The sequence below is a fragment of the Dermacentor silvarum genome, chromosome 7 (assembly GCF_013339745.2).
Source record: "Dermacentor silvarum isolate Dsil-2018 chromosome 7, BIME_Dsil_1.4, whole genome shotgun sequence".
Classification (NCBI taxonomy): Eukaryota; Metazoa; Arthropoda; class Arachnida; order Ixodida; family Ixodidae; genus Dermacentor; species Dermacentor silvarum.
This window is the reverse complement of record NC_051160.1, coordinates 68656133-68675606: the sequence shown is the minus strand read 5'-3', so window position 1 is coordinate 68675606 and position 19474 is coordinate 68656133. Positions and strand designations below refer to the sequence as shown.

General features: G+C 43.0%; 1 protein-coding gene across 1 annotated transcript; it reads right to left on the bottom strand.

The window, feature by feature from the left end:
- Positions 1-985: 985 nt before the first annotated feature.
- On the bottom strand, positions 986-7499 carry LOC119458156 (uncharacterized). The gene is made up of 6 exons (XM_037719980.2): positions 7266-7499; positions 4382-4449; positions 2394-2507; positions 2247-2291; positions 1437-1487; positions 986-1196 (listed from the first exon to the last, which is right to left on the bottom strand). The coding sequence occupies exons 1-6, from the start codon at positions 7345-7347 to the stop codon at positions 1161-1163; spliced, it is 396 nt and encodes a 131-aa protein (XP_037575908.1). The 5' UTR covers positions 7348-7499; the 3' UTR covers positions 986-1160.
- Positions 7500-19474: the final 11975 nt, after the last annotated feature.

The window sequence follows — 19474 nt, the reverse complement described above, 5'->3', positions numbered from 1 at the left end:
ACGAAATTGCCTTGAATTCTGTGTAACCACAGGACTTCTGCGTGCCCTATAGGGTTCTCGCTCTGTTTTGCGTCTCAGGTTTTTTTTATTCCGTTTCTGTCATTGTTGTTCTTGTGTTTTTTTTGAGTGAATATCTTCCACAGATTTATTCCTTCTATGTGTAGTTTCTTCTTCTGAGACCGCTAACTGTAAAATTTGGCAACGTTAGCCACTGCGACGCTAGCTGAAAGTCCGAAACTCTCGATTGGAAGATTCGCGTGTTGTCACTGTCTGGTGTCAATGTACCGAATCCGCAAAATTATAAAGTATTGCTGACAGAAATCTATTGTGAACTCTATAAAATTCTGTCTACAACAGAGCGGATGATGGGAGCGTGATCTGGATCTGCCTGATCTCTACTTTTCATCTACTTAATAAAATTACCAAACTTTTTTGTCTGTATTAACGCAAAAAAGCACTTCCGCTCCATTGGCTCTTTTCCGTCAGCCACGTGCTTATCTCGATTACGTATAGGTAATTCGCTCGTGAAGCGTTTCCGAAGCCGTACAAGAACGCACTATATTAGCACATCAATGCTTCTGCTCAAAAAGCCAATGGGCATTACGTAGACAGTAATGGAAATTAAGAATTCCCTCAGGCTATTCATCTCCTCTTGATTTATCTTCTGTTCTTCACAGATTTTTTTTCTACGTGCCTTTTCGCTTCTAGAGCCGGCCGGTGTTGTCCTCCTAGTGGCAAGTTCTTGAACTACCTTATTTTCAAAATATATTGTTATGAGATTCTGGGCGGCAGGTTACACATACCATTGTAACGACGGAATTAGCGTGTGACATTAAAACTCGCGTCGCGTTTCTCTAGCGCATTCAGGTTTATTCACAACATTTGAGCGTAATTGCCGACTGTTTCAATCGGTAAAGAGGCTCTTCCGAAAAGTGTAATGTGAAAACTTACTCTGAATGCACATTTTCAACAAAACTTTTTGATGTTGCCAAAACAAATTTTCTTTTTTACGGCACTTGAACAGACATGTTAGTCTGTAAAGACTTGACAAAAAAGTGCAACAGAGCCTTTATTGAAAGTTCCACTGACAAAAAATATCACGAAGTTTAGCAGGTGACCAAACCATTTCACCCTTTTCTGTGTGGGAGAAAATGCACTGACTAGGCTTCTATATCCAAGACGTGAAATTGGCAATCCTGAAAAAGTAACAGAAATATCAAAATCTATTGCGAAAACGCACTGCCCATTACTTATGCTTATATTTTGCCCCGCTTAAATTTCTATAAAATGTTAGTGCACGCAATCTACAGCAGTTCTCCGAAACACTGAATGCCTAGCAGACAAGGTTCACCATTTTGGTGGAGACGAATACGAGTATCATGCTCTACGGAAATGGTTACGCGTATAGCAAGATAAAATAAAGTACTTCAACTTACTATTGACTTCTTGAATACAGCTAAGTGATTACTGTCGACTCCCGCCGAATTCTGTGAAAGGAAGAGCAGTGGAAGTTATTTGCGTTCGCGTGAGGTTCTCCCCTGCACAGTCATTTTATTCCTAACTCTGCGCAACATAATAATAGCAGAGTTCACTTTTATTCCAACACTACTATTTGTAGACCACAAATAGCCGGTGACAGCGTGAAAAACAATGACACTCGCGGTTAACGCAGACCGCGCAAACACAGAAAGCTACAGAGAGAAAAGTGTTCTGGGAAGGGAAGGGGGGAGGGGGGGGGGCTGCGTAAGGGGTGTACTCATTACGCAAACGTTGTCTGGGCGTTTTATTCTGATATAAAACAAGGCGTGAAAGCACTGTCGCTTTCACATGCGGATTCAGTAAAGGAGAGAGAGAATAGGCTGCAGATATAGTGGCTCCTCTCCTCCCACCATCACCACTCAACATTCCCTTTCCTTGTACCGAGGCAACTACAAAATTGCTTCAAAAAATCCACGCGATACAATTCATTTCTAACCACGCTGCGGTCCGTGTCACCTGGTATTCCATTTTGAAGTTGAAATGACATGCAGTTTTTAAAATAAAATAACAATGAAATATATTTTAAAGCCTTCTTGTCACTGACACTTGGTGACCCGATTACACAGCGCAGTTGAATGACAGCTGTATATTTTCTACAGTAAAATTGCTCATCTGAGCTCTTTTTAAAGAGGTGCAAGAAAGTGATTCCAAATGCTCCACGGAGCACGTATGAGTTTACATGAACGCGTTCGAAGTGAGACGCTTACCAATGAGTCGTCCGCACTTAGCATGTCCGCCCAGCACCTGTAAAACTGCAACAGAGAGCGTTACCTAAGAAAACGCCAGACTCGATAAACCTTTAGTAATACAATTCGGCTAATATGTAATATGGATATGGTCGCCTTTGCACTCACCAAGCTGTTGAAGTTCTTGTCCGCACATCGCTGTGCGAATAGCTCCGCGGTCGAGGTCCCCGGTGCCATCTTATGGGCGCAATACTCCTCGTATCTCTTGCTGAACTCCGACAGCTGCACAAAACGAAATTGCGCTGTATTAAAGGAACTACGTTCAAGAATCGCTCGCTCAGAATGTAAAAGTTATGCCGTACTTAGGCTAGGCTTTTTCTTACACGAAAGGTAAAACTTACTGAAACCCTCATACTGAAGCCCGTACTGACGCCCTCTAAAGCTTACTGACGCCCTCTAACGTAAAGGTAAAACACGCAAGCCAATTAAAAGTAAAAAAGGTGACAACAGATAAAACAGCTACACCAGCTTCAATGTAACCAGCGTGCTGGTCAAGTCAGCACGACAATAATTATCTACGCCCAATAAGCTCAAGTGCAAAATAACATCTTCTTATAGGTAAACAAATATAAGAGATGAGAAGACGCAGGATTAATCTTTTTACGCATGTTTAAGTGATGAATATGTACAAGAAGTTTTTTGCTTCAACTATTATGAAAGCTGTTAAGGGTTGGTATAGCGTACTTGAATTCTTTATTTTCTTATTGAACGGCAATGGACTTTATTGTCACGAGGCTTCTTAACGCTTCCGAAAACTCCAGCAAGTCTCAGGTGAATGGACTATACACTCTTCAAGTTTATTTATTTACGACCTGCGCAGGCGCAGGCACGTTTTCTGTTACACGTAACCACGAAAGTCACTGCTAAAGTATCATTGCTGACTGCTTAAGAGCTACTGTTCCAAATTGTAGCACAGTCAATAAAACTTGCATAAGACATGAAAAAAAAACCACATAATGGATAAACGGGTGCTAATTCAGCGAAAGCAGGGAATTATGACGAGCGCATGTGCAGAGCAACAAGGTTGTGTTGGATAGAGCCAAAGTCTTGTAACAGTGTTCCTGTTAATTGTGGCGCGGATTGAAGACAAAATAAAGATGACCATACCTCCAACCATAATTCTACATGGCTCTTTTTAACACAAGCAGCATATTAATTTTAGTTTTCACACACACCCATACGCATATACACACACGCACACTCGCACGCACTCACGCGCGCTCACACTCACAGAGGAACAAAAATATTACTTCGCATTCAACGAAGTCAGATCCTTCCGGAGAATGCTCACCACAAGCACACGTAGTAGAAGGAACGATTTTTACACCTATTCAAAATCTGCTTGCTTTGCCGCGTAGTGAGTCTCAAATTATGGGGAGGATTTTCGTTTTTCAAACAGCAATTTTTACGTTAAATTGAGGCCTGAATGAGGCTTTTACGACGACAACGGAACTTTACTTGAAATATCAGCGGGACTATTTTTCCAACGCCCCGGTTACGTATTATCCCTCTCGGATACGATTTGATGCGCCATTGAATCTCTCGTGCCCGGTTAGCTTTGTATATTAGTTTTAGTGAAATTGTATATGCTACTAATAAGGTATAGCTGGCTCGCTCCAATGAAAGTTGAATTTGTGCAATATTTACGGGGTTAAGCGTACCGAACACAACCACAAGGGTTCTGGGTAGGCTCCTTATTACTTTTGCCAGATGGGTTACTTCAGCGTATTTCTAATAGTGTGGTGCAGGAGTGTTCCTTGTATTGCACCCCCATCTAAATGAGGCTGTCCTGGCTGGCAGTCCAAACCTGGAATTCGCGCTCAAAGCTCAACAACGTAGCCACTGTTCAGGTGCGGTGGGTAACATATCATTGCCTTTTCTTTCAAAGAACGCGGTTATCCGACGTGTTCCGATATCAATATTCCTTGGAAGAAGCAGGGTGTTTAGAGCAGCTTTGATACGTGTTGTATCCAAAACGAAAGTCAATGAAAAGTGCCTGTTGAAACAAAAGAACGAAAAAAAAAGAGAGAGTGCACTTCATGCTATCACACTCAGTATGCTTTTCGAGCGAGCAGTGTTGATAATGAAATTCTTACCGTGTTGAACGCTTCATTGTTGCTGAGCTCTCTGCCGTGACAGTTTCGAAGTTCCTCTGATAGGCTTTCTGCAAAAAAAAATGAAAGAAAATAGTTTATGCGATTGAAATGGACCAGCATAAAGAAGCTTTTTATACAAATAACTTAAGTGCTGTCAGTTAAGTTAGTTAATGCTGTAAGCCTATTCGAAGCATGTAGACTTTCTAGAAAAGCATGACACAATGGCGCATGTGGAAATGCTGTTCCTGTACTTGAAAGGCCGCACTCCAAGGGAGACGTTCGATGAGATAAAAGAGGTTTATGGGAAGATTCCCCATCATGATGTAGTGAAGAACTGGCATCGTATATTCAAATGCTGTCAGACTTCGATGGGAATCGCTCCGATTGCAGGGCGACCCCACTCCGCTATCGATGAACACGCCATCCAGCAAGTGGGGGCCGCCATTTTGGAAAATCGCCGCGTAACCGTTCCAGACCCAGCCCAAAATGTAAAGATTAGTATGGGGTCCGCGGGAAAATTCATTCAGGACCACCTTCATATGTGTAAGCTATCCGCTCGTTTGGTTCCCCGGCTGCTCACAGCTTTCCAAAAGCAGAAACGAGTCGAATACTCCCAGGGTCTTTGACCATGTGCCATGGAAACCAGGAGGACTTTTTTAACAGACTGATTACATGGGATGAAATCTGAGTCCACTATGATCCGGAGACTAAAGTCCTGTCGATGCAATGGAAGCATCTGGACTCACCGCCTCCAAAGAAGGCACGCGCCCAGCCCTCGGCGGGTAAGTTCATGCTCACAGTCTTTTGGGTCTTTTGGGACCTAGTATTGGTGGATTTCCTAGCAAAGGGTGCCACGATTACTGGGGAATACTATGCTGCACTGCTGCGGAAATTGCGGGAGGCCATCAAAAGCAAGAGACGTGGCATGCTCACCGAAGGTGTCCGCCTTCTGCAAGACAGTGCCCCAGTTCAAAACTCACATGTTGCCCAGATGGAAGCACGCTGCTGCGGCTTTGAAATTCTACCGCATCCCCCTTATTCACCCGATCTCGAATCATCGGACTTCCACCTCTTTCCAACAATGATGTCATATTTGAAGGGCAAGCATTTTCCAGATGATGAGACTCTGATTTCTGAAGTCACAACATGTTTTTTCGAGCAACTTGTCGACTTATACAAGCGAGGTGTTTACAGTTGCATAAAAAAATGGGAGAAGTGTGTGTGCCTGGGTGGCACCTATGTAGAGAATTACTAATAAATCTGCAAAGTTTCGTTGCTCTTCGTCCACAGGAAGTGGTTAAGGGGAAATCTTTATTAACGCCCCTCGTATCATTAAATTAGGCTACCAAGAAATTGAGGCATACATCAGCGAACATTTTATATGGCAGATTTACGACAACTGCGGGAATTACGATGGTGCATGAAAGCGGATATGAAGGACACATTCGCAAAAGCTGGTTATACTCACTCAATATTATTGCAGAAGAAATTCTTGCCAAAATAATTTTCTTTCACAGTGAATTAAATTCCCAAATCTAATAGAAAATTTGTTTGTAAAAGCGACGTTGTCGGCTGCAGGTTTTAGAAAATATTCATAAAATATTTCCATGCTACCAAAAGATGGGGGAGGTGGCTCTAAATTTTCATACCTAAGTACCTAACAAGCCATTTTTGGGTAGGGAACGCAAAGAGAAAAAGAGTTGCAAAAAAAAAGAAACCTATGGGATAAGTGTTAACATATTCTGTGCCTTTACCACACTTTACAAGCTGATACCGTGCTAACTAGCAGGATGCTAGCTATATACGTAAGATCTATCCATATCTTTGGTGCCAATTCCAGCACTATAGTTTTTTAATGAATGAAAAGGAGAGAAACTGAGCGGTCCAATTTCTGTTAGTTGCAACCATGGGAAGCCAACAGATTTTGAAACCAAGGGACGCAAATGAGAAGTTATGTGGTGTTTTATTTCAAGTGTTGAAACGCTCAGCTAAAGAGAGATTAAAAGTGGGCAAAAACACAACTTGGTGGGAGGCGCCTGCATCAATTTCCCTTAAACTTATCATTTCTGCACTTTAATTTAAAAAGAAATAAATTATTTTATGTTTTCTTTGGCTTCGTTATCTCATGATCCTGGCGTCCTGTGGTTGCGACTAGTATGCATTTTGTAGTATGGAAATGGTGTTGAAAATGAGAAGCTTTAACGCGTTTAAGAACAACGCGAATGGACACATGAGCCAGAACGAAAACGTTTCCCTCGGGTATGTGGCTAAATAGCTAAATGTTATTCGCAATATGTCGTCGAAGTTGCATATATCTGTTGAAACACGGTGTGTTATGCACGTCCGAGAAAGTTTAAACAGCAGAAGTAAAATATACCATAGGAAAATGTCATCTCCATCTGTTTACTAGATCCAGAATTCGAATACCACGTTTAATTCATACAGAATACTTGAAGCGTGTCTAGTGTCACCATCGCCACCACCATCAATAATTCTTTACTTGTCATAATGAAGAGCGAAGGCATACAGCTCCTGGAGGGCGGTTTCAAACTGACAGAAATACTTAAAGGCGTGATCCGCCAATAAAAGTATCGAGGATGAGGCAGTATTAAAAAGAAAGTACTCTCGTATTACACGTACTGACTCAAGGTAGACACAAGAAACACAACGCATCACTAAAGTGACATCAGGCAAGGCGCGCTGAAACAGATACCTGAAGATTCAAGATGATTTTGTTTAGTTTTGCTTTGAGTACACAAAACAAAGGATGAAATAAATCAGAAAGGAGCTCCCAACTGGCAATTTGCTGTACCGCCCCCGAATAAAACAGTCTTGAATTGTGATCATACCAACTAAAGAAAGTCAAAGGAGGGGCCAAACTCACGCTGATGAGGGCACAATTGTATCTGGGCAGCAGCCGAAAGAGCCAAACAGCTCAGAATCATCTGGACGAGTAGAAACTTCATCGCTTCTGCGAATAAAAGGTTGGCGTATTACGTTCGAAGGAAGGGAACTTCACGCTGCAGTGCAAGAAAGACGTCTGGCACAAGCGGCCTTCGTGTCCGTACCCTTGCTTGCCGCCCGCTCTCGGAACGTTAACACAGCGCTGGAAGCGGAGTCTTCGCATCTGCGCCGTTCATTGAAGAGGGGGGCGTGTGGACCGCAATCCGATACACCTCTCGCTACATGCGAGCCAGGGCAGGGGGTGTGTTGTCACGCTGGGCGCGCAGGCTATGTTCTCTGCAAGTTTTCCAAAGATATCTGAGGGACTGCCCTCATGCTTCGCTGAAGGTACAAAGAAATAAAGAGAACAATTCTAATATATTAGCCTAATCATATCCGAGTAATTTTTGCAACTGCTTGATGTGTGTTCTTATAGCCGCATAAATTAGGATGTGGAGTATTTTGACAGCGTTGAATGTTTCACCTAACATCTGTTTACCTTTTTTTCTACTACATAATGTTTCCTGTTTTAAAGTACTAGTCCTGTGAACTGCTCATTTATTTGTTAATGTAGGACGCCTACGTTAACAAATAAATGAGCAGTTCACATGACTAGTACTTTAAAACAGGAAACATTATGTAGTAGAAAAAAAGGTAAACAGATGTTAGGTGAAACATTCAACGCTGTCTAACCTAACCTAACCTAACCCCTTACAATAATCTAGAGACTATTTATGAAGGTCAATCTGCAAACATGCACCTTACTGGTAGATTTGTATTAGCCTGAGAATTACACGTAGGCACATTTTCTCTTGATGTGTTTTGTACTAAATATTTCATACAGCATTCTTGAGCTGCTCTATCGCAGGGTCCGGCTCACGTCGCCAGTTTTAGCGGCATGTAGAGACCTTTCTTGTGCACGAGCTTGACCAACTTCAGAATTTAAAGTCAGGTGGGACTTGCTGACAAGTTAAGCAGCCACGACTTTTGTGTGCCACAGTGACAATGGACACAAAGTCAGTTACAGGACATTCCTGTGTATGGATGAAAAAAAATATCCTGTTTGCCCAAAGCAATCAAGAAGTTAGGCTTTGGTCACAGTGCGTTCGTCGACACTGGCCTCAGCTTTCTAACGTGCACTGGTCGATGAGCTTCGTTCACAGCTGATCCACCAGCGCTCGCAAGAAAGCTGACGCCAGTGTCGACGAACGCACTGTGACCCAAGCCTAACTTCATGAGTGTTTGGGCACACAGGAGGTTTTTCCATCCATACACACGAATGTCCTGTAACTGTCACTGTCACTGTAATTCTCACTGTGGCACACAAAAAACCTGAAAGGCGTCGTAACCGCGCACATTTAACAGTGCCAGCTAACTATGAACGGTGCCTGTGTCGGTGAGCTGTGCCGCAGGAGCGCTGACCTGTCCATGAGAATGAGCACGGCTACAAAATAATGAACTTGGCAGCTTCGATGTACACTTGCTGTCACGTGTGAATGACAGTCTTTATGGCTAACAAGGATGACGTCGCTGTTTAAGAAGCATGTCATCGCTGTCAACCTGCGACCTTATGGTGCTCAGCGCAACGTCATAGCCACTGAGCGACCCCGGCCAGGAACTAAGGAAAACATGATTCTTACAATCGTCACTCGTCGACTGAAAGATTGTACCCGCTGCATTCTGTCGTACACGCCATGCTCCTTGTTTTTATGCCTCACGTTTTGTACTTGGCCGCACTTTCCCGATCTGCTTACATCAGCGTGGAGGGCAAAGGCAGTCATCATTCTTTCGCGAAATGAGCAATGTTTTTCTGGAATGCCGCAGATGTAGCGATTGCCTTCGTGGCGAAGCAAGTCCACACATCAGCAACCAGCAATTTATTGCAGAACATCATGCACCTACCTGGTCCTGGCCTATACGGATTATGCTTTTCCGGAATTTATTGATTATTGATTGATTATCAGTTACCTATTGATTGGCTGTCGCAAGGCATTGGACAAGGAAGGCAAACGGCGTTTTGCTTACCTGGTCTGAAGTGCTCTCTAGACGTTTGTATTCGTATGGTACTCTCGCTGGTAAAGGCCCGATGATGCATTCCAAGTTGTAACGCTCCGTGCGCGTCGTGGGACATGTGCACTTGATAAAACAACGCATATTTAGGCACTCACGAAAATAAGCTTGTATTAAAAAAATTTGCGTAACTTGCACTAGTGGCACAATGCTAAAGAAACAGCGGAGCCGATGAGCACCTACCTGGCCCTGGCCTATACGGATTATGCTTTTCCGGAATTTATTGATTAGTGATTGATTATCAGTTACCTATTGATTGGCTGTCGCAAGGCATTGGACACGTATCTGAGCTAGGCTAAGCACTATCAAGTCATTCCCCAGCATTTTGTCCGGAATTTCTTGAATATTGATCGATTATCGATTAGCTATTGATTGGCTATCAATGACTGACTAAGCATAAAGGGACACTAAAGGGAAAATTAATTTCTTCTGTATCAGTAGATTACCCTCCCACAATACCAAAAACACCACTCTTACCGCGAGAAGCCGCTTGGTAAGCCAGACAGAAATGAAAAACACAGAGGCGAGTGGCGACGCCACCTGCAAGTTCCCGCCCTAGCTCACCGTGCTGTCATTGACTTTGACAGCGTCTTCTAGGTCCAGTTAATTCTTTAGCGGTAAAGATCGACTACATTGTGTTCTAAAGGAGCCCAAGACTGAAAGCGGCAAGTTTCGCAAACTTTTACTGAGGCAACGTGGCCCAAATGTGAAAAATTACTTTAGAAGTCGCGACGTCACACTGAAGTGCTGACGTTAGGGTTCCCGCACGACATTCCGAAAAAATTTACTTTGAGCTTCATTTTTTCTTCTAATAATTGACCTGTTGCAGTGTAATTAACGACAGCAGAGTTTTAGAAGAATATTTTATCATTCTAAGTTGAATTATTCTTTTGCTTTAGTGTCCCTTTGAGTAGTCCCAACCATGCTTAGCTACACTTAGCCAGGATCAGTTTCGCTAGTTCACATCGGTATGTGCCATTGCGCTTGAACCCTCTCTGCGCTACCGCCAGGATCGGCCCACACTTTCTGTTCACGGTTGACACAATACGCCCCGCTTAAACAGCTCCGTTGTTAAAATATTCTACTTGAAACTGAATGTCAGCTATCCGAATAAACATCAGATAAAAAATCAGGACACCTCTGGAACTGATGCTTATGTAGAATACTTAAAGATGGTGAAAGTAATTAGTATGATAAGGTTGATAAAATGACGCCTGTGCCCTGTGGCAACTACCGTGTAGACTTTGCAATGATAAGTATCTTGTCAGAAAGTGCGTGCCCTCATGCTCCTCGACATGGCCGCCATTGCAGCAACAGCCGCAATGCCGCTTACGCGCCGGTAGTGAGGGAAGCTCCCTATTGTTCCTCAACTTTCTGCACCTATTGGTCACGTGCGTCGCCGGCACGTGACGGATAAGCCAAAGCGGGAAGCGAGAGCAGGCAGAGCGGTTTGCAAGACAGAGCGGCGTGGTGGTGCACCGAGACACAGCTGAAGATCTGGTTGGAAGACTGAAACCGTAGGCCGAAGTCATCGGTGGTAGATCGACAGACGACGCAAGTCCGTCAGGATCTTCGGCGGCGAGGTACCAGCAGCCCGACGCATCATCAGATCGGTATCTCGGCGCGCACGCCACAGATAAGCCTCGTGCTTCAACCTGCATGCTCTCAGAACGTTTCGCCGGACACATTTTTTTTTAAATTTAATTCTTTAATCTAACTCTTTAGTTTAATTTATCATATCTGGTTCCTTTTTGTATGTCATGTTAGTGTAGTGCTTGTCGCGATCATTGTCGCGGGTATTTTTTCATTTCTGTGGGATATTTTTTTATTGTTTCGCGAGGCTTGGAAATTCCCACGTGGTGGGCTTTCTGTTGCGCGTCGCGTCAAAATTCGTGTTTGTGACCCGCACGCCTTTAGCGAACCTTCGCACCGTTTGCGTCTAGTTTGCCCCCTCTTTTTTCTCATGTCTCTCGCATGAATTCATTATATTAAAGCAGCTATTGGTTTTTTTACGTCACCTCCCGTCTAATGCCCCTGGTCCAACGTCGATCAGGTGTGGACCTTATGGCCGGTCAGCATGTTGAACCATCCGTAAATGCACGCAGGGTGGGTTTGTTGTGGCCCCATCTCTTCCATTTCGGAGAATGCGAATAATTTTTACCCCAATCGTTGACAGGAATACTTAGCAGCTTCTGGAGACGCTGACATTGCTACGCTCTCATGCCAAATGCGATAAGTATATGCTTCCGCTTTACAGTTATTACTGGAAGTCTGCCTCATTCTACAGTTCTAAGAGGAGGCGTATAACCTTCCTTCTCCTGCCTATAGATCCTTGCTTGGAGATTTTAACTTTTAAACAGGCACACGAAACAAATCGCACGCGACACTGTTTTCTTCAAATGATTCATTCAACACGCATTGTTCAAGATTGTTCCCAGTGAATGGTGATTGTACCTCCGAATTCCAAATTGGCCCGCGAGTTTCGTCGCTGCTCTACTAACCGCAGGCGTGGCGTATTTACGTGGACGAACCAGTTTCTTTTTGGCAACAACAAGTGTCCTTTTTGGTGTTTAGTTCAACGAAAGGGGTTAATCTAGCGCTAAGAGGCACAGAGCGGTATGGAGAGAGGATATAATATTGGCAATGATATTCTTGTTTATATTAGGTGCAAGTAGTGGGACCCACCGCGTGTAGCGGGGCACGCATCCAGTTGAGTTAAACGGCCTAGACGGATATTTTTGACTTGGATATCTTACCTTCCTCTATGGGGTGAGGTGGGGCAAAGCGAGAAGCACGTTTTAAAATTGAAATATTAAAACGACGGAACCACATCAAACGGTTTTTACAAGGCGTGACGACAGATAGCACCCGCCAAAAAGAAGAACATTTGGGAGGATGATTATTATATACGAGTGAAAGCGATAAGGTGCGCTGATGCGCTCACACACGCTCTGAATTTTTTCCCAATGTCTAACTGAATATCGACTATCCACGTTATCTCTTCGATCCACACCACTCTCTTCTGTCTCATAACGTTAGGCCTAACACTTTTCGTTCCCGCGCTCTTTGCACGGTTCTTGACTTCTCGAGTTTCTTTTCTTGACCACCATGTTTCTGCCCCACATGTTAACACCGGTGGAATGAAAAAGAAGAAATAAGATGGTGATAATGAAATACAAATGAAAACAATGAGGTCTGCTAAAAGCACTCGCAATACTTTTTGTATTGTTCAATCTATTTTAATATAAATACGTAGGTGAAGTAGTCTCTTCTAACCTCGTTATTGGCTCAGCAAATACACTTTCCATATATGTAAAGGGGAACTAAAATTTTAGAAATATTCAACGTCAGGAACGTTGTAGTTTGACGCGACGTGTGGGGAAAATGTGAGCAACACAAAGAGCATTTATTCTTCGCCAATAAAACAAACAAGAGCGGCACTGTGAGGCTCTACGCGGTCTTCAGGTACTCATTGACCCCACGGAAGACAATGCACCAAGGCCGAGCGGGGGATCGACTTTTAGCAATCACCTATTGTAAACAATGTATTGCCAGTCATTGTAACTAGTCGGTACTGCCACCATGTAATGCTTCTTTTTACTTTTGTTTTAAGCTAAAGAGCACTAGCCTGAACAAATCTGCTTTCTTCTGACTGCTTCAAAATTCGACTGTTTCTTCGTGACTAATTTTGCTTTTGCTCTCTTCACTTCGAGAGAAATGATTGGCCGTACTAACATGTGAACACTGCCATTTACCCTACATAACAGTTCTACATTCTGCACAATGCTGGTGTAGGCCTGAAGTATGAAATTATTTTAATTTCTTTTTTCCTCTTTAACGCTTTTCAAGGCGCACTTCCTGTTAGTGCGCTTCCTGAAGAACTTGGTAGTTATTCGCAATAGAATGCTTACGTGAACTCTAACAGCGTATCTTTTCTGCTTTTCTCAGTGCCGATGCATTAGTTGCCAGTTGTCTATTCCGAAGCATCTTTTTTCCCTTTTTGCATTGAAGTCGCCCACAGCCAAGGTAAAATGAGTTTGCGGCTTTTTTTATCTACACGACTACCCGTTGTAGCGTAGGTTTGTCAGCCTTCGAACTTTATTTTGATGAGTGCAGCACTTTCATTATAACTATAAAATGCATCAATGTTTCCACTCTGTCCTTATGATTTAGAAATCATTTCTCATGACAAACTTGACGTCCTAATAAAACTGTTCTACTTCATCGTCATCATGAGTGAATATCGGACTACAGGCTTGTACAAACTTTCATTTATTTGTTCTATTTAGGTTTATTACGATGACTGTTAGCCATTCAATAATGCTGTAGGATTCATTGATATCATTATACATACAAAATCTTACACCGTATTGGCTCTTACCTGGAAGAACTCCGCAGCAGAGGACAGAAATATGCCTCGCCAGTACTCCTAATCCCAAGAAAAGTTCTGGCAATGCATCTTTCCAAGTGATACTGATAATAACACTCTTGTATATATTCAAACATCAACTAATTATTGTGATACCTTTGCATCCGCCTTTAACCCATATTTTCAACCGTTTTTTTCTCAGATATTTTCAAACTTCCTGCATTTTAGTAGGCGTAGCATTTGCAATCAGTGATATTTTAGGGTTGCTTCAATGTGTTTTAACTTAGTGTTAGGACTTGAACAGGGACCAGTGGTCCTGATGACTTTTGCAATGATATCCTACTTCGTTGCTCTCGTTCGAAAAGTCATTATCTCACATTATTCTTAACAAGCTATTATCAAATTCATTACGGTGACAAAAACTTTATTTGGTCCTGAGAAACTGTGGCCCGGGGAAGCCGAAGACTCCCTCAGGTGAAGTCGGTGATTGCGCCCACGATGGCACCGGGATGCGAAGTTCTGATGCGATGTCGAGGGCCCTCTGGACTGCCTGGAGCTATGATGTGGTGCTTGTCGCTTCTGAGGAATTGCTCCCACCATTCATTGGTGGCAAGTGTAGAGTTTTCTACGGCTGGGCACAGCCAGAGCGTATGGTCGAAAGAGCATTATACGGCTCCGCATTTGGGGCACGACTGCGGGAAGTCTGGATCTATCCCGCTAAGGGACCGTGGAGTGGGGTATAGGTGCGGGTTTGTAGCTTTCTGAGCGTGCTCACTTGTTGCTTGTTTAGTTTTGGTTGGGGAGGAGAGAACCACCTCCTTTCCAAGCGGTAGTGTGAGACGATTTCGTGAAAGGTGCACAATGGGTTATTCTGGATGCAAGCCTCGTTACGAGGATGGCCGTTGACGGCTGCGCGGGTCGTGAAATGGCGCGCCAGCTGGTGAGCCTGTTCGTTGGGGTTGCAGCCATGCGGTTGGATCGAGTCTCCCAGGTGGGCCAGGAACCACGAAATGTGGAAATATGCTTCCGTGCCGATATGACCGAAATTAGTCGATGTGTCTTTTTCTACCTTTACACTAGTCCGGTAAAAACAGTAACTGAATAACTACCAAACAGTCTCTCTAACCTCTCACTCTTGCAAACTACTGGAACAGTACGAGTTATAAATATATAATGGACTACCTGGAGTCCAATATTGAGGTAATTGTTAGAATGGTTTTCATCGCGGCCTCAGTACCGTAATTCAACTTGTTGAATTCACTCATTGCATTGCTCAAGTAACAAATCTTCGTATAGAGGTGGACGCAATTTTCATAGATTTGTCCAAAGCATTTCACACTATGGTTTATCCTTAACGAATATACGAACTCAGCCTCATCTTAAATAATCTTATACTTGCGGACTGGACAGCCAGCTTTTTTCTGGTCGCTCACACTATATACTTTAGGGCTTATAACTTCTGTGTTTATGTTCTTATGCACCATTACCTCTTTATGCTCACCCTTATGACTTACGACAGACTGAAACGGCAAACATACGTCTCTTTGTGGAGGATTGTGTGATACACTATGAAATTAACTCTCCTGAAGATCATGCTGTTCTTAACAATTATTTCTCAAACTTTCGCTCATGGTTTCACCTAGAGAGTTGAGTAATATTTTTTTAAACCGCCTCTTCATATTTTACTAAGCACTTAACCCCCCTTTTAAGGTACTCTTTCCATAATTCTTCACTAATATAGGTACCAAAATGTAGTTGCCTGGGCTGCTTTACCCCACAACTTTCTTTGAGGAAGCATATCCAAGTAATATGCAATGGATCGAAAAAAACTTTCAACGCTCTCTTCCTGCCACTTTAAAAAAAAAACTTAACTGCTCCTAAACAAGACTCTAATCTGCCCAATTCTTGAATATGCACTAATACTCTTGAACCCTTTCAGAAAGGTAATATTAACAAGACTGCGTCTAAAGAGAAAAAAAACATGGAGGACGCTTAAGCTTCGCCTATAAGAGTGGAATGCGATTGCGTTATCGGGCCCCGTTCGCATCGCATTGTTCTTTCAGTGGGCTTCACTGCAACACCGAACGTGGTAACGCCAGCTTAAAAGATCAAGCTTACACCAATCCCCTTAAAATCGGCTTCACGTTTGAACAGAAATGCATTGCTGGGAAGACGTCTTTCCAGGGGCAATATGATTAAGTCGTCTTATATAAAAGTGTGAAGCCCCTAGCACATTTTTTATTATTTTAATAATTGCTGCTATTTCCCCGACGCGCGTGCGTGTCCGAAACACATTAAGCAGGCGAAGTCCCCAATTTACCTGCCGAAGATGCCAGCGCCATCTGGATAACATTTTCGCAAGTAAACTACCAGAGCGCGCCGCTGTTGGTATGGTAGAAATGCTAGAAAAGGGGTTGTGTTTCAGTTTCCTCGTAACGGAATTATGTTTTCTCGCACATTCAAATTATAATCCGATGCCACCATGTCTGTAAGTTGTGTTTAAGTCGTACTTTATTATTTTTCTGACGGATTTCACTGTGAGAAATTCAATTTTTGTTCACCAAAACCTTGCACCACGTGGAGGGCCTGCGCCGTCGGGGTGGTGGTTGATTTTGTCCGCCACGGACGCCCACATCCACGCTGGCACCGACACCGATGCCGGATTTTCTGCGACACGGGGCCCTTAACGCTATCGCGTTAAAAAGGTGTATGTTTTATCTGCGTAGATACGACGGGGACTTCTCACCTTCCTCAAACTTTCCTACTCTGAACCTAAATACTTTGTCCGCATGCCAGTGCATTGAAAGCCTAAAGCTTCTGTGTATCCTAATTAACTATTTACATTGTACCCACCTAGATAAATATTTTAGGTTCACTGAACCTTCCCGTACAATACCTTTCACAGCATAAGCGTTTTAACGTTTCAACCTAGAACAGCGATTTACAATGTTCTTTTTCTTTTAAAACTGAAAAATATTATGCTTTGCCTAGAGATATTTGTTAATGCCACTGGCCAATTTTGTGCCTCCAATTGATAAGTGATGTTATCCCCACTGTACTGCAATAGCTCCAGCTGGTGTGCAGTGAGTAAAAATCGATAAATCAATAATTTCTGAAAGAGACCTGCTAAGATAGTTTGACTCGAGAGAGCTTGCGTATTGAACGCAGCCAGGTTCAGTTTCCACTGGTGGCTTGTCTGCATACAAATGTCCTTAATATCCTCTACTATGTCGTAGCTCAGAGTGTCACCTGTGTCAGGTGCTCTACAACCACTGGGGGTTTATGGTCACAGGTAAACTGCAAGAATTATGAGGGTAGGGGCCAAATACGACATAAGATAGGTCCATTCTCGCACTGAAAAAGGAGATCTTTTTGGTGAAGCTCACTGGGCCTTCCCTATTTGATTTCACTTGCAGTTGTACAGACCCACGGGCTTTCACGTTTTCTTTTGTTAGGTTTCAGGAGCCCTTCAAAGCCTGAAATTGTAGATGCCTCACCAAGAACCTTAAGTTGGGACCCTGAGCTTAAAAACCTGAAGCTGTACCTCTTCTCCACGCCCCCACCACTTCGGCAGTAGGACCCGCTAAACGAGACATGCCTCCAGTGCACCTACTAAATGATATGAGTTAAACATTCCATTAGTGAAATCCGCTTAGTGTTCATGACTGTACCATTTGCCGCGGAATTTTTGCGGCTTTTTCGCAACTTTTGTTGCATAGAAACTACGAATCTCGAATATTTCCTTTTGTTCAGTGGCGCCAAACTAACTATTGCTCAATCCACTGAAAGTCGACATTCTGAGACATCATGTGACTAAATATAAAGCAAAAATATCACATAATCGAGATAGATGTCATAAAAATTTTAAAAAAAACGTCACACGTGAAACTAAGCAGCGTTGTACCTTACCCTACCCAAGCTTCTTTCGCAAAAACCATAAAAATCGCTATGTTGACACAGCTGCAGTCACGCGAAACTCATACAATGGTACAGCACATTATTATTATTATGCCAATTAATTGTGCATGTGTATTGTGTATCAATTATGCATGCTGCTTTCCTTTTCTTTTTGATGCCCCCCTTACCCAATGCCTCTCACGAGGACTGTAAGGACTTTTTTAATAAATAAATAATTAAATAAATAAATAAATTGAATGGCTGTAGTGTGTGATGTGATGCTTTTGAGCTTGCGCCATCTTCTGGTGTTTGTGTAGCGAAGAAAACTTGTTTTCGTACAAGCTTTAAGTGTTTTCCAGGGTACTACTGATGGCAGTGTCCTGTGTGTAATGAAAACGGTCACTGCATCTCTCAAGACACCACACGACAATTTAACGCACCTGGTTCGCCTAGCAGTTTCGCGATGGCTGGAGCTCGACTGGATATAATAGTGAAAACTGAGTAATAAAATAGGGAGCCGTCAAGTGTAAGTGGAAAGACAAGCAGAAACAGCGGCCATCAGCCTTTTTTTTTTTGTAAGAGGTGCTCAAAGCTATTTACGTCGAGCAAGTGGTGCAAAGCGAAAAAAAATGCGAAAAAGCACATGAACACACCATTTCTGTCCTTTAGACAAAAGTATTAGGATGTATGTAATAGGTTATGATGAACATACGAAAGTAAATGTTATTTCAAGCTTGCGGATATTGCAAAACAAAACATATCACTCGCAATCTGATGATAGGTTTACAGATAACAGTAAAGTCAATACACTATCATGTAACAGTTCGAACAGCTACAATACGAAGATGCTGATTGGTATGAAGCTCAACGGAACGTAATGTTTTGTTAGGTTTGGATGTTCCATCAATGACAGAGATTCAGTGGGGTCCCGTTTGTGATCCTAATGACGTGACTATGGAACCCTGTGCAGTGATGGTACTCTGCTGCGCTAGAGTGCCGTGGTAATTTAGTTGTAGACCTTAATTTTAGCGCATCCTGCTTTTTTTTTTACAGCAAAGCTGTAAATGGCTAGGTTTTGGCGGATCGCGTCCGCGGACAAAACGACGCGTAGAACAACAATTTTCGGCGGCGAAAACTCGCGTCTCGTTCACTTGGTATATACCAAAATTGGCATGAAAGGGCACGAATGTATGCCTAATATGACTGATAGGTCATGATATTCATAACATCACGTACTCGTCAGTCACGTCCGGATTAACGCTAATAAAATCGCATGGGACACAAACCCGCATTGGATATGCGGGTATGAGCCAGGGATATGCGGGTACGAGTCAAGGACAAGAAAGAAAGAAAGAAATCACATGTGGCTCCTGCCAGGTCCCCACATTTCAGCTTCGCTGGCTGACCATCTGTACGGGGTGCATGGGCCGTGAATTTTTTCAATTGATGTTTTTTTTTAATTGTAAACAAAAAAGCCGTAATAAGTGTACGATTGGCTATAGTTCAGCTTTTTGGCGTATGTCTCAGACTTTACCCCACAGAGAAATACTGCATATTTAATTCAGTGCACATGTGTGGCAGGTAATTCTTGAAATCTTGGGACGTGCATGAACCTGCAAACGGTCCCAGGCGTCTTGTAGTTTTTTTCGCCGTTTATATCATAAAGGGCGAATGAGTCCTTATCAGGACAAACCAGGAAAAGATTTCACTTGGTGCACTTCAGCGTACGACTGGTGTGTGGTACAACTTTCTTGGCATATTTCCAACCTTTTACACAAGGTTCTGCTTGTATTACTTTGATGAAGCAAGTGATC